The 16587-nt window shown below is 35.8% G+C and overlaps 1 protein-coding gene across 2 annotated transcripts in view; it reads left to right on the top strand.

Moving 5' to 3' along the window:
- Window positions 1–16587, top strand: part of BAZ1A (bromodomain adjacent to zinc finger domain 1A) — a 94358-nt gene that overhangs the window by 66726 nt on the left and 11045 nt on the right. For both annotated transcript variants that reach the window (XM_036251770.1, XM_036251778.1), the window contains 5 exons: window positions 3487–3611; window positions 7278–7871; window positions 9797–9960; window positions 10663–10817; window positions 12032–12180. In XM_036251770.1, the coding sequence (XP_036107663.1) occupies window positions 3487–3611; window positions 7278–7871; window positions 9797–9960; window positions 10663–10817; window positions 12032–12180 (1187 nt within the window). The remainder of the gene's footprint in view (window positions 1–3486; window positions 3612–7277; window positions 7872–9796; window positions 9961–10662; window positions 10818–12031; window positions 12181–16587) is intronic.

The raw sequence follows: 16587 nt of genomic DNA, 5'->3' as shown, positions 1-16587 counted from the left end.
AGAATACCTATTAAGTGTGAAGATCGTAAGTCACAAACTTGCAACAGTTATATTTTATATGGCCATCAACAATACTTTAAGAAATTGAATTTGGATGCCTTAAGAAAGTTAATAGATATGACATCTTAAGCACAAGCAACCAAAGAAGAATAGATCATTGTACTTCATCAAAATTAAAATCTTTTGTACTTTAAAGAACACTATCAAGAAAGTAAAAGGAGCCCTGGCCGGTGTAGCTCGGTTGGTTAGAGCATCTTCCCATGTACAGAAGGGTCTTGGGTTCAATTCCTGGTCAGGGCACATACCCATGTTGAGGATTTCAATCCCTGGTCTGGGCACATGTGGGAGGCCATCCATTGATGTTTCTCTTTTCTCTCCCTGCCTCTCTCTAGAATCATTAACAAACATATCCTTGGGTGAGGCTTGAAAAAAATAAAAGTAAAAAGACAACCCAGTGAATGGGGAAAAAATATTTGCAAATTATATATTTGATAATGGTCTAATATCCAGAATAGATAAAGAACCCATACAATTCAATAAAAAGACGACTCGATTAAAAATGGGTAAAGGATCCTGGCCGGTGTGGCTCAGTAGACTGAGCATCGTCCCATGGACTGAGATATCCTGGTTTGATTCCTGGTCAGGGCACATGCCTGTACTGTGGGCTCCATCCCCAGTAGGGGACATGCAGGAAGCAGCCAATCTATGTTTCTCTCTCATATCAGTGTTTCTATCACTCTCTAAAAAAATCAATAAAAACATTTTTTTTAAAATGGGCAAAGAATTTTAATAGGCATTTTTTCAAAGAGATACGTAAGACACACATGAAAAAATGTTCAACATCATTAGTCATTAAGGAAATGTGCATCAGAACCACAATGAGATACAGTCATCCCTCACCATTTTGCACTTCGACTCGCGGCTTCACTCTTTCATGGTTTTTTCAAGTACTAGACTATATTTGAAAAAACCACCATAGAGTGAAGCTGCAAAAGTCAAAGCGCAAAGTGGTGAGGAACGACTGTATAAATAAAGAATCCTGCCCTGGCCAGCTTGGCTCAGCCATTAGAGCATTGGCCTGTGGACCAGAGACTCCCAGGTCCACTAAGGGCACGTACCTCGGTTGCAGTTTGTCCCCAGCCCTGGTTGGGTTCATGTGGGTGGAAACCATTCGATGTGCCTCTTTCACATCAATGTTTCTCTCTCTTTCTCTCCCTCTTCCTCTCTCTCATTCTATCTGAAGATAAATGCAAAAATGTGCCCGGGTGAGGGAAAAAAAATCCTACTTCCCGGAAATTTACTTATCGCTGTAGAGTCTGGAACTGATTAACTGCGATAAACGAGGGCCAACTGTATTACTTGACCCTCACTATAAAGGCTGTAATTCAAATGAGAGAAAATAACAAGTGTTGATGAGAGAGTGGAAAAAATTGGAAGTCTTATATGTTGATGATGGGGATGTAAAATGGTACAACTGCTTTTGATAAGTCTGGCAGTTCCTTAAACAATTAAACCATATGATACTATATGACCTAGAAATTCCACTTGTAGGTATATACCCAAGAGAATTAAGAACATACCTTTACCCAAATATGTTTACATTAAAGTTTATAGCATCATTATTCTTAATAGCCAATAAATGGTAACATTCCAAATGTCTATCAGTTGATGAATAGATTAACAAAATGCTGTCTCCCTTCTGTGATATATCCATACAGCAGAATGTTAGTCAGCAATAAAAAAGCATGGACCTCTGTTACATGCTGCAATTTGGAGTAACTTTGAAAACATTATGCCAGGTGAAAGAAGCTAGTCCTAAAAGGCCATGTATATTATATGATTGCATTTATGTGAAAAGTCCAGAATAGGCAAATCCATAGAGGAAAGGAGATGAGTGGTTACCAGAGACAGTGGGGAAAATGGAAAGGGATTGCTATGTGATTATTCTTTTCGGATGATGAAAATGTTGTGGAATTAAATAGGGGTAATGATTGTACATCCTTGTGGATATACTAAAAGCCACTGAATCATGCACTTTAAAAGGGTGATTTTTTTGGTATGTGAATTATATCAATTTTTTTGCATTTTAGAAACTTTTTCCAGTTATATTGAAATATAATTGACATACAACATTGTATTAGTTTAAGATATACAACAAAATGACTTAATATATGCATATATTGTGATATGATTACCACAATAAGTTTAGTTAATATTCATCACCTTACATAGTTACAAATTATTTTCCTTGTGCTATCTCAGTTTAAAAAAAAAAGAAAAGAAACATGTTATAGACCCCACAACTCATCTAGCCTCACTCATTTACATTATCATCTCTCTGGCTTCTGAATACATTTGAGTTTGCAAACCACACTTTATATATAGAACATAAATGTTGGAATTTATTTCAAGGTTCATATAATTTTAATTTGGATGGTATAATGATAAAGCATTCATATTGTGTTTATTCTGCATATTTACATCTGAAATCTGTCTACCTTTCTCCTCCACCCTTTGTCTATTTATTTTCTTTCTACTCTGAGCCACCATCCCAGCTACTTGGACTCTTATAGTGGCCACTTTACTGGTTTCCCCTCATCTACTTTCTCTGCCAGATAATTTTCCACTTAGCAGCCTGAGTGCTTTCTAATTATATCATTTTCCTTTACTAAACTTCTACTTTTTTACCATTGCTTTTTCTCCCTCTCTTTTTTTTTTACCGTTACTTTTTGGATAATGCCTACAAGGCCCAGTATGATCTAACTCTGCCTCTTTTTCACGCATATCTTGGGTTACTTTTTATTTTACATTCTCAAAAGGATGCATTATTTTCTGTTCCCTTGAGTTCAGTGCCTTTGCACATACTATCACCTCAACTAGAAAGGGAGATTTTTTTTTCTGCTGCCTCGCTCCTCCTCAGTCTCTCTAGTTTCTCTCTCTTTTTTTTTTTAATCCCCACCTGAGGACATTCTTCCATTTTTTGTTCAGATAGAGTGGGAGGGAGAGAGAGAAAGAGAAACATCGATGTGAAAGGGACACATCAAGTGGTTGCCACCCGCACGACCCATCCAGGGCCGGGGACAAACTGCAACTGAGGTACGTGCTGTTAGCGGGAACCGAACCCGGGTCTCTCTGGACCATAGGCTGACGCTCCAACTGCTGAGCCAAACCGGCCAGGGCTCTCTAGTCTCTCTATTCACTCAGTTTAAATGTCACTTCTTCAAGGAAGCCTTTCTTGATCTCTGAGACTAGATTTGGTTCTCCTGAAATGTTTCCATAGCATCTTGAACTTCTCCTTTTTTAGTACTTATTACATATTTTAAATTCACAATGGCTTATGTTTTCTTTGCAAGTCTGTAAACTCTGTGTCATCTTGTCTACTGCTTGCTAAGCATAACACATGGCATTTTATAGGCAGGCAATAACTATTTTATGAGTAGAATTATATATTTGTTAATGAATATAATCTTTGTTTTTATCCTGAAGGGAAGAAGAAAGGGAAGATTTTGATACTAGCACTGAGAGCAAAGAAGTAGAGCAAAAGGAACTAGATCAAGATACGGTCACTGAAGATGAAGATGACCCAGGATCACATAAAAGAAGCAGAAGGGGTAACAAAGAAATTTCTTAAGGACGTGCTTACTTATTTTTAATTGATAAGGCACTTTATTAATTCAGCTATTCTGACATATGTATTAGATTACTTCCATTTGTAATTCCAAGGTATGTTTATTTTTTAAGTGCCCAGCTCCTAGCTGTGACCTTTTTGTTATAAAATGGTGTTATGAAGCCCTGGCCGGTTTGGCTCAGCAGTTGGAGCATTGACCTGCGGTCCAGAGAGACCCGGGTTCAGTTCCCGCTAAGGGCGCGTACCTCAGTTGCAGTTTGTCCCCGGCCCTGGTTGGTTGTGCGGGTGGCAGCCACTCGATGTGTTCCTTTCACGTCGATGTTTCCCTTTCACGTTGATGTTTCTCTCTCTCTCTTTTTCTCTCCCCGCCGCCACTCTTATCTGAACAAAAAATGGAAAAATGTCCTCGCGTGAGGATAAAAATAAAAAACAAAAACAAAAATGGTGTTAGGAAGTTACATTAGTATATTTATGATTAAGTCTTTACATGTCATTTATACTTTAGGGAAAAGAGACAATATCTCTGTCTCTCTGTAATAGATCATTTTCTCATGACTTCTACTTTTGGTTAATCAGTGAATTTTGTTGAGTTTTTGTATTTATTACATTTTATTAGGCCGAATAGAAATTATTTTTCTATAACATACCCATTCAACATTCATTGAATGCCTCTTAGATACCAGAGATACAAAGATCACTAAATGCTTATAATTGCTGTCGTTTCTGAGGATGGAAATTTCTACTGCCTTAAAATAATTTCACAAATTCCTGGGTCAAAGGAAATACAGGATTTTTTTTTTTGGCTTGTTTTGTTTTTGTTTAATTTTTATTTATTGTTTGGTTTTAGAGAGAGAGAGGAAGAGAGAGAGAGAAACATCGATTTGTTCCACTTACTTATGCATTCATTGATTGAGTCTTATATGTGCCCTGATCGGGTATCGAACCTGCAACCTTGGCATACCAGGATGATGCTCTAAACAAATGATCTACCCTTCCAAGGCTTGAAATACAGTTTTTGAAAGCTGTTGATAAAAATTACTTCTGAGGATCCTTAACCATCTTCATTTAATAACTTAATCCTTAAGTTTATTCTTGCCTGTAATTTGGATGCTGTTTTTTTCTACGTTATTTTCTAAGTGGTTATTATAGACAGAAAATCTCCTGTATCATGGAGACTGTATTCTTTGATTGCAATGCAATTGATTTAGAAATTCAAAACAAATAAACCTCATATGGTTAGAGTTTTAAAACATGCTTCCAAGTAATGTGTCAAAGGAGAAACCATAATGGAAACTAGAAAATATTTTAAATGAATCAATAATGCATGTTAACATTAGTTTGATATAGTCCCTCTACTTTGAGGAAAATTTATAGCTTCAATACATATTAGGAATCAAGAAGGCAAATTGAGCTAGGCATTTATTTAAGAAGTTAGGAATAGAAAATAGAATACAAGGAAACAACAGACTAGATACGGGTAGAAATTAGTAGAAAATAAAACTGTAATAGAGAAGAACAACAAAGCCAAAAGTTTGTTCTTTGAAAAAGACACAAACTAGACAAACCTTTTTTGGAATTTTTATGTGTACAGTTTTATGGCAAAAGTTTAAAATGCAAATGGTTCTAAACCATTAAAGATCTTGAATTAGTATTAAATGTCTTCCTACAGAGAAAACATCAGTCCTGGACAACTTTATGGGTAAATTCTGCCTTTTTTTTTCTCTCTTCTTTTTGTTAGTCCTCACCTGAGGACATTTTTCCATTGATATATGGAGTGGGAGGGAGAGAGCGAAAGAGAAACATCGATGTGAGAGAGACACATCAGTTGGTTGCCTCCCACATGATCCCAACTAGGGCTGGGTCAAACCTGCAGCCCAGGTACATGTCCCTTGACCGGAATCAAATCCAAGACCCTCGGGTCCATGGGCCGACACTCTTTAACTACTGAGCCAAACTGACCAGGGCAAATTCTGCCCATTTTAAAGCAGCAGATAATTCCAATCTTATATAAACGTGTTCAATCAAACCAAAAACAAAAAGAAGTAGAAATAAAAAACACTCTTCAACGATTTAAGCAATTTGACTGACTGAAATAAGAGAGAAATTTAATTCTTCAACACATCATAAACACCAGGCAGGTCACCAGAAATCCAGGCTTTTTCTCTCTTTTTGGTGCTTTCATCTCGTGTTCCAAAATGATATATCATCATATCTCCATTTTAGCTAGTTGGAAGAGGGAAGGACAAAAGAAAAGCATGACTCTGAAGTTACATGTAATGCTTCTTTTCCCATCTCTTCCACCAGAAGTTTCTCATGTAGCCATGTGTACTGGGGAAAGAGTCTGGGAAATGTTGTTCTTCTTTTGGATTACCAGGTGCCCAACTATAAAAGCTAGCCCTAGCTGGTTTGGCTCAGTGGTTAGAGCGTCGGCCCTCGGACCAAAGAGTTGTGGGTTCAATTCCGGTCAAGGCATGTACCTCAGTTGCGATTTGATCCTCAGCCCTGGTCAGGGTCATGTTATAGGCAGCCAGTCGATGTGACTCTCACATTGATGTATTTCTCTCTCTCTCTCTTTCTCTCTCTCTCTTTCTCCCCCCACCTCTCTTTTTCTCCCTTTCTCCCTCCCACTCTATCTGAAAATCAATGGAAAAATATCCTCAGGTGAGGAAAGTAGAAAACTAAGGGTTCTCTTACTTAAAGGCAGTGGTTAGTAAACTACAGCCCATTAGCCAAATCTGCCCTGCCCTCTGTTTTTATATAACCCATAGTTAAAAATGGTTCCTATAATTTTAAATTGTTGAAAAAAAATTGAAAGAATATTTTTAACGTGTGAAATTTATATAAAATTCTGATTTCAGTGATTATAAAAGTTTTATTGAACTCAGCTATGCTCATTCATTTACATATTGTCTTTGGCAATTTTCATGCTACAATGGCAGAGTTTTAGTAGCTGTGACTAAAACCATATGACCCATAAAGCTTAAAATATTTACTAACTAGCCCTTTTAAAATGTAGTTTGCTGACTCCTGCCTCAGAGGAAGGACTGAATATAAATTTCAGAATAACAGACTCTGCCACACTCTCCAGTATAGAAATCACAGATTTTTGTGTGTCCTTTTGTATTTTAAGTACCTGTTTCTTATTAACATAGTGTATTAGTCTGTTAGTGCTGCCACAACAGAATACCACAGACTGGGTGGCTTAAACAACAGAAATTTATTTTCTCACAGTTTGAGAGACTCGAATTCCAAGGTCAAGGAGCCATCGGGGTTGATTTCTGGTGAGGCTTCTCTCCTCAGCTTATAGGGTAGCACTTTCTCACCACGTCCTTACACAACCTTTCCTCTTTACTCTCAGTGGGGAGAGGGAGAGAGAACGCTCTGGTCTTTCTTCCTCTTCCTATAAGGACACAGTCCTTATAGGGTCACTAGTCCTTAAAAGTTCTCACCCTTATGACCTCATTTAACCGTAATTACCTCCTTAAAGGACCTGTCTCCAAATACAGTCACATTGTGGTTTAGGATTTCAACCTATGAATTTGGGGGCATACATTTCAATCTGTAATACATGGTAACTTGGGATAGCCTTATATCTTATTTTTCTAATGAAAATTTAAAATATGATGATCAAATATTGTTTTGACTATAGGGAAAAGGGGACAAAATGGATTTAAAGAATTTACAAGGCAAGAAGAGATCAACCGTTTAACAAAAGAGCCTCTTACTGCTGATGAAGAAGAAGCTTTAAAACAGGAACACCAACGAAAAGAGAAAGAGCTCTTAGAAAAAATCCAAAGTGCCATAGCATGCACCAATATCTTTCCCTTGGGACGTGACCGCCTGTACAGGCGATACTGGATTTTCCCTTCTATCCCGGGGTTGTTTATTGAAGAGGATTATTCTGGTCTCACTGAAGACATGCTGTTGCCTAGACCTTCATCATTTCAGAATAATGTACAGTCTCAAAATGCTCAGGTATCCACTAAAACTGGAGAGTCTATGTCTGAATCTACCTCCAACATTGACCAAGATCCATGTGATGATTCTATGCAACTGCCAAAACCAGTGCATAAGCCAAACCGGTGGTGTTTCTACAGTTCCTGTGAACAGCTAGACCAGCTCATCGAAGCTCTTAATTCTAGAGGACATAGAGAAAGTGCCTTAAAAGAAACTTTGTTACAAGAGAAAAGCCGAATATGTGCACAGCTAGCCCGTTTTTCTGAAGAGAAATTTCATTTTTCAGGTAAATTTTCAATGAAAACTATTGTCTTTATTTTACCAGTTAGGGAAACAAGGTTCTCTAGATTCCACTGGGTTTTGTTTGTATTATGAGGAACACATCTGGCAATGTGACAAGACACACAGTCTTACTGATCTCATTCCTCCATCCTAAATTCTGAATACCCAAAGCACCAAGGTTACTATCAGTTTTAGAGGTCACTCACTAAGGGTTTTGGCTGAGGTCCAGGGACAGGGTCTATTAGTGATCATTTGGAAGATTGGCTGCAAGGGCAGATCATGTTGCAACATTTCCTACTTGATGGCTGGTTCATTGATAAGAGAAAGCAGTAAGACATTTTTAGGTATAAGTTTTTGTTTTTGTTTTAATCCTCACATGAGGATATGTTCTTATTGATTTGCGAGGGAGAGAGAGAACAAGAAAGAAACATCGATTGGCTGCCTCTTGTATGCACCCCAACTGGGGATGGAATCTGAAAACTAGGCATGTGCCCTGACCGAGAATCAAACCTGTAGCCTTTTGGTACATGGGATGATGCTCCAACCAACTGAACCACCCAGCCAGCGCTAGGTATTAGTTTTTATATTACTAAATGAGATTCTCTAGATAGGATCTCTTAAATTTGGGGTCATATTGCCATAACTATTTTAGTTCTCTTCAGCATTAAAAACTGTAGCTCACCATTCTTTTAACAGCTTTATTAGATTTAATTCATATACCATACAATTCACCCATTAAAAGTATTCAGCCCGGCCAGTGTGGCTCAGTGGATTGAGTGTCATCCCATGGACTGAGAGTTCCTGGTTCAATTTCCGGTCAGGGCACATGTCCAGGTTGTGGGCTCGATCCCCAGCAGGGCGCTTGCAGGAGACAGCCGATCAATGTTCCTCATATCGCTGTTTCTATCTCTCCCTCTCCCTCTCTCTCTAAAAAATCGATTAAAAATATGTTTTTAAGTATTCGATTCAGTGGGTTATATAAGTATATTCACCGATATGTGAAACCGTCACACAGTTAACTTTAGAACATTTTCATCACCTCGTAAAGAAACACCATACCCTTTAGCTATCATCCCCCCCCCATAGACCTAAGCAACCACAAATCTATTTTCTGTTTATAAATATCCTGTCTGAATATTTTATGTGAATGGCATTATGTAACATAATAGTCTTTTGTGACTGACTTCTTTCACTTATTTTCAAGATTTATCTAAGTTGTAGCATGTATCATTACTTCATGCTTTTTTATGGCCAAATAATGTTTCATTGTATGCTACATTTTATTTATCCATGTGTTAGCTGATGGACATGTCTGTTGTTTCCACCTTTTGGCTATTTTGAATAATGCTGTAAACATTTGTGTGTCAACATATGTTTTCATTTCTTTTGTGTATATGCCTAAGAGTGAAATTACCAGGCCATATAATTCTGTTTAAATTGAGGAAATACCACACTGCTTCCCAAAGTGGCTAGACAGTTATATTTCTACCAACAGTGTATTAGGGTTAAGATTTTTCCCTGTCCTTACCAGCACTTGTTATTATATGACTTTTTTATTCTAGGCGTCCTAGAGGTGTGATGTAGTACTTCATTTTGTTTTTGACATTCATTTCCTGAATGAGTAATGATGTAGAGCATTTTATCATGGTCTTACTGGCCACATATATATGTTCCTTAAAGAAAAGTCTATCCAGATCATTTGTCCAGCTTTAATTGGATTTGTCTTTTATTGTAAGAGTTCTTTATATATCCTGGATATGCTTTTCAGATATATGATGTGCAAACATTTTCTCCCCCACCCCTTTTTATTGCACTTGAGGATTTACTAAGGGTTTTTATGACCATTATCTTATGATCATAACAGTCACATGAGATGGTTGTATTTTTTAATAAGGAAATCATAATAAAGGTATTGGATAACTGTTTCAGACAAACCTCAAACTGATAGCAAACCTGCATATACTCGGGGAAGAGCTTCCAATGCATATGACCTATCTCAGATGTCTGCAGAGAGGCAGCTTGAATTGAGGCTGAGAGATTTTCTTTTGGATTTTGAAGACAGAATCTACCAAGGAACATTAGGAGCAATAAAGGTTTGTACCTGTTCCCATTTTTAGTATATTTAATTATCAGAATTTTGTTAATGTCTTTGATATAGGCAACCCATCTGTGTTTTGAGTAAATACCAGTGAGTAATACATTTTTTATAAAAACTAAGTTTTTATTTCCCTATATCAAATGTTTATGTATGGATATAAGTCTTTCTTAATTATGCTATATGACTGTTTTCTTAAACAGAATTTAGTGAATATAACTGACCTTTTTAATATTAATTTTTAGTCTTTTTAAAATATCTGTTATTTGGTATTTTTATCCAAGATGTTGAAATGTGTAAGGATATTTTCTTCTTCCTTGACCAGCTCCCGCCTGCTCTGCTGAGTCTGGTTTGTTTATTGGTTTCTTTGTTACCTTTTTAAAATCTGTAAGTAATTCATGCTTGATATGTGTGTTCTATTCATTGCTTTGCTATCATCTGTCACTTTTTTGCGACTCCCAGGTGACCAATCTTAGAATTGTTTATGATTTCCCTATATAGAGAATAAGGTACTAAAGCTTCCATCTATGAATGATATGAATTCCATTTTGACCACTTAGTAATCTTATTTTTAGATCCCTTTTTGATTCACAATCTGTTTTAGAATATTCATGATTTTTTCATATGTACATTGAACCTCATACACGTCAGGAACAACATATGCCAGTTTTCAGGGTTAGTAATTTGTGTTTTGTTACAGGTTACAGATCGACATATCTGGAGATCAGCATTAGAAAATGGACGGTATGAGCTGTTAAGTGAAGAAAACAAGGAAAATGGGATAATTAAACCTGTGAATGAAAATGTAGAAGAAATGGAAATTGATGAGCAAGCAAAGGTCATAGTAAAAGACAGGTACAAAAGCAGTTTTTAAAGTAACCTTCACTTTTCCTTGCCATCTCTAATTATAAGTTTTTTAATGCAAATATTTTACTTTTCAAAAAAATTGTTTTAAAATCTTATCATGAGGACTTTGATTTTTTTTTTTAAATCCTTACTCAAGGATATTTTTCATTGATTTTTAGATAGAGTGGAAAGGAGAAGGGAAGAGAGAGAGAAACATCTATGTGAGAGAGAGACATTAATTTATTGCCTCCCGCACAACCCCATTCGGGGCTGGGGATCAAACCTGCAACCCAGGTACCCTTGACTGGGAATCGAACCCTGGACCCTTTGGTCCAGAGGCCAGTGCTCTACCATGGAGCCAAACCGGCCAGGAAAAGGACTAATATTTTTAACCACTGAAATTATGATGGTTTTATTAATTTTAGAAAGTATTTTTATACTATCCATTTTTCTTTAGGACAATTTAGTAAATTGTGGTAGACTTAAATATTATTTTGAATTAATAATCAGAACCTATATCTCTATATCAGTAGATACTTTTACCTTTTTTGGGAATTATTTTTAATAGGGAGCTTATTGTCTAGAAGGAAATGGTGAAGAGACATTAAGCTAGCAATTATAGAACAGGGTGCGGGTTCTGGTAGAAAGAAATACCCATGCAAATATAATTCATAGGAGGGCTGTTTGTGTTGGTAGAACATGGAAAACAGCAAAGGAAATGCTAGAGGACATGAATCCAAACCTGAGACCTAAATGTGGAGAAGATATCACACTGGGAGGGAAGACAGTAAACCAAAGGCTTTGCATGAATGGGTTTGTCCTTTTAAATGACCATTTTAGCTGCAGCATAGAGATTTACTGCATAGGGAACAAGATTGGAGGCTAAGGAACCAGTTAGGAGGCAGCTGTAAGTAAAATTTGAAATGAGAAATAGAGATAAGCTGCCTGAGATACTTTATCCAGTAAGGCCCATCACAGTGTCACTTCTAAAACCTTCCCTCCTTCAAATATTTGCCCTCTGACCCCCCTAAATAACTTGAAATTTAGTTTAGCTCTTGATTCATGTATATATCTCCCTTTCCTACTATCTTATTAGAGTTCCTTGAGATTGAGGAAACTATTTCTTACACAGGTATAAGCAAGCATTTGGATGAATGAGTGGACTCAAGTCTCACCTAATAGTGTTTTTAAGTACCATAAACTCTTCATTGTTTTAATTATAGACTTTGGGGCATAAAAACAGAAACTCCAAGTACTGTCTCAACTAATGCAAGTACACCACAATCAGTGAGCAACGTGGTTCATTACCTGGCGATGGCACTCTTCCAGATAGAGCAGGGCATTGAGCGGCGTTTTCTCAAAGCTCCTCTTGGTAAGTATCTGTTTTTAATTCAAAATATTAGTTATATTTTAAATGATTTTGAAATTGCCCTTTAATTAATAGAACTTTATTGACTAACATAATGAAATTGATTGATTTGAAAAATTTGAGATTGTATTTTCATTTTAATAAATGAGTCCTTTCAGGTGAGATTTATTTTTTAAATAATACTTAAATACTATTTTTAAAATTTTTATTCTAGATTTTTTTAATTCAGTTTAATAAATGTCTTTTTTATTTCTGTTCATCTCTTTTGTGAAACCTCAACCAAAAGAAAAATTACCCCAACCTATGATTAGCCAGACCCTGAATAATCAAAGATTGTACATAAATTTTTTTTTGTTATTATTTAAAACAGAACCCCAAAGAAGCTACTTAAATGTCCACCAATCAGGGTATGGTTTAATAATGTGGACCACTAACCTTAACACTGTACAAGTAGTGCTATATCAGAAATACCAAGTGTTAAAGGGTACAAAGATGAGGAAATGTTCTACACTTTATGATTAAGATCATAGAAATAATACTATCTGGATCATGTTTCAGCAATTTTTCAAATTCATATGCCTTTAGGAGCTAATCAAGGAATATAATCATTACGTCTTTAGGAAATTATGTGTTTCAAGTTCTAAATCAATTTTCATGTCATTTTTACTTCCCTGTGGTCTTTCTGAAATGTTGAATTAATTTATAATTCATCATGTTGAGATAGTTTATATCTCAGTAAGAGGGTACTAGAAGAAACAGTTTTTTAAAACCTTATCTTTTTGGTCTCATACTGAAAGAGCAACTTGAATAGACTAAATTCCTTTTAAAATTATTTTAATAGTGCCTGTTTAGTAGTAAGAACAAAGTTTTATAAATAGATGGTGCTATCAGCAATTTCAGAATGTGAATATATTTGTAAAGTGTCTATTTTTAAGTTGAAGGGTTTCTGGCTAATATCTCTGTGTTCTAATAAACCTATTCATAGTTTTTATAAATTGATAATTCCACCCTGAGGCCTTAATAATTCATATTTCACATTGAAAGTAGTATTTGTAAGAAATAAAATATATATGATCACAGCTCACAAAGATATCAGAGTTTGTATTTACTATATCACTGTTATTTCCCAGTTTTCAATATTTCTCAGTATTTTCTGGCTAAATCAAATTACATGTACAGAGAGTCTCTCTGCATTATTTCTCACAGCCACAAGTTGAAGTTGCAGTTACTTCAATTAAACTTTTAATTAAAAGTTATTTGTAAATCATGTAGCTCTTTATAAATGTAAGATATTGCTACTGTGATTAATCCAGTGACCCATTAATCCTATGATTCCAAAGGGGTAAGGAATAAAACACAATTCTGATTTTTATACTTCTGAAATTACTATCAGTTAAAGTTGTTTATAAGTTCAAGAGGAAAAAATCAATTGTTTAGTCTTTCTGTATCTTCATCAGTACATTTTATTAACTATTTAGACAATGAAAAAAAATAACATTGGGAGATGTTGCAACTTATATCTGGTAGCTATATTAGACCTATAGTGTTCTTAAATGCTGGTTTGTATATAGTAGTATTAGATCATTCATTTCATCCTAAAAGATATATTAAAAAACTATTTAAATTGGAATTTTAAAATAAGAAAAGATCAACTTACTTATTTTGGTGGTCAAAGTCATATATTGATCATTTATAATACGGATCTTACCATTGCTGCCCCATAAAAAGTTAATAGTAAAACTGATGTCTATAGCTCTTTGTGTTTAAGTCTTTGAGGGGTCTGTTTTGAATGTGACAGCAGGAGATGGAGGTACCACTGGGGTTTTAAGATAGTCTGAATATTTGGAGCAAGGTGATCAAGAATATCATTAATTTGGGAGAGAAAAGGTGGTTCCACTTTATGTGAATGTATGAGTAGAATACAAAAATATTCTCCATTCTTGATCATTTTTCAGCCTGGCAAATTAACTGCAGTAGGAATTTCCCCATGTTAGCTTCAGATATTATTTTCGTTTCTTGAGGAAGCAAATAAGAAATAAAAGCTCTATTTATGTTCTACCTTCCCTAATATGTCCTTTTTATTCTAGGGTTTAATCATATTTTAGTTCATTATTTTAGATTTGTAAGATTTGTGAAATAATTTAGGTTAATAGTTTTGTTACTTATAAAATCATGCTTATGGTTAAACCCTTAAGCTATGAAAAATCCTCACACTAACTTTATCCATTTGAAATTAGGTAACACAGAAATTAATAAAGATCAAAAGGGAGATAGAAAAAAAAAGGACAAGAAAAAGATAGAGGAAGATCAATCTAGTGTGAGAGATGGTAAATTTTTAACTTGTTAAAGAACTTTGTCTTTTTAAAGAATTATTATTTTACTTTCTATATTGCTGAATACTAGTTTGCATATTTAGTTTTTTGAAGGAACCTTGCATTTGACATTTTTTTGAAAGGGAATATCATCTTCCTAACATTTTTCTTTCTACATTTCATACCTCAGCTAATCAAAGTCTTTTAAGTCTATATATAAAAAGTTGACATTAGTGAATCTTAGTATACTTAGATATTAGTGAGAAGATTGAAGAGCTGTGGAATGCGTGTTTACTTATTTTGCATATAGTATTTATTCACAGTTGTTTTTTCTTTTACTAGCATAGGAAATTTACAGGTTAGAAGTTTTTGGCATGGTCACATGTGGGTTACTGGACAGTGGCAGTTAGTAGTATGAAATCTCTCAGTGTAATAGTTGACCATATGACTCTAACAACATTTTATGTTAGTGAAATCCTTTCATTTTAGTAATTCCTTAAGGAATTTATCAGTGCTATCATAATGGAAGATAAAAGAAAAACAAGACTTTTCTGCCCATGAGCATTGTATAATCTGAAGAAGAAGCAAGGATTAAGAAAAAAAAGCAATTAGGAAGAAAATGGAATCAATTGATTTACTTTATCCTTATTTAAATACTACTTGACAATAGAAAAATGTAGACATCCATTTATATTTATCTTATATTTAGAATATTTTAAAGTGGGTAGGAAGGAGTGTGTGGGATAAAAATTGGACCTTGAGCTACCACTGGTTTAATTTTCTTTCTAATCCTCACCCTGAGGACCTCCATCCATTATCGGATGGAGTGGGAGAGAGGAAGGGGGAGAGAGAGAGAGGAAAACATCCGGATCATGCATTGACTGGTTGCCTCCCGCACCACTGCACCAGGGCTGGAGAGACTGCAGCCGAGGCACATGCCCTTGACCAGAACTGAATCCATGACTCATTGGTCTGCTGGCTGATGCTCTAACCGCTGAGCTAAACCAGCCAGGGCAATTTTCTTTTATTTTTTTAACTTATCTTTATTGCTGAATGTATTACATATGCCACCCCCTTTTTTCCTCCATTGACCCCCTCCTCCCCAATCTCACCCGTTTCCTGCCTCCCCCACACTATTGTCTGTGTCCATTGGTTATGCATATATGCATAGAAGTTGTTTGGTTTATCTCATCCCACCCTTCCTCCCCCCTTCCCTTTGAGGTTCATCAATCTAACATCTTTTTCACTCATCCCTCCAGCCCCCTCCCATCTGGCAAGCAACAAAAAGTTCTCTCTATCTATGAGTCTGTTTCTGTTCTGCTTGCTCCTTTTGTTTGTAGATATGTATTAATTGCAGGGCAATTTTCTTAAAGCACCTCTTTGATCAAAACCCATAGTGTTAAAAACCTTTGAGTTGAAAACCATTCATACTGATTTTCAAGGTTCCAAAAGATCTTCATAATTTTTCTTTTTTCTTCAACTCTTCCACGTCGGCCTCTGTCTGCAGTCTTATTTTTTGCCATTACCAATAACAATGCCCTCTGATTTATCCAGAAAGATTTCTTCAAGATCTTTGAATTAGCAGTTCTTATTGTCTCCTTCCTTGGAGGTCCTGCTCAGGCCAGACCTTTCATGAAACCTTAAAACCAAGATAAATAGCACACACACAAAAACAAGATAAATAGCACAAAATGAGAGGGTGGAAATAAGTCAAATGGGCTGTATTGCATTTATTTCCCACTCTGCTAATATTTCTCTTTAGCTTTGTCTGAGCTCAGAGCCATTTGAACCATCTGTTGTTTTCTTCCCATCAAGTGATTAATCTCTATTCTTTTTAGAAATTCTGATGCCTTTTCAAACTACTTATTTACTCATATTTTCAAATGTTTATTTATTTATTTTTTAATCCTCACCCGAGGATATTTTTACATTTATCTTCAGACAGATGGGAGGGAGAGAGAGAGAAACATTGATGTGAGAGAGACACATCAACTGGTGGTTGCCACCCACACAACCCCAACCAGGGCCGGGGGCGAACCACAACCGAGGTACGTGCCCTTGGCCAGAATCGAATCTGGGACTCTTTGGTCCACAGGCC

The sequence above is a fragment of the Molossus molossus genome, unplaced genomic scaffold (genome assembly GCF_014108415.1).
Source record: "Molossus molossus isolate mMolMol1 unplaced genomic scaffold, mMolMol1.p scaffold_m16_p_1, whole genome shotgun sequence".
Taxonomy (NCBI): domain Eukaryota; kingdom Metazoa; phylum Chordata; class Mammalia; order Chiroptera; family Molossidae; genus Molossus; species Molossus molossus.
Note: the sequence above shows the minus strand (reverse complement) of the source record. Positions and strands in the feature narration are given on the sequence as shown.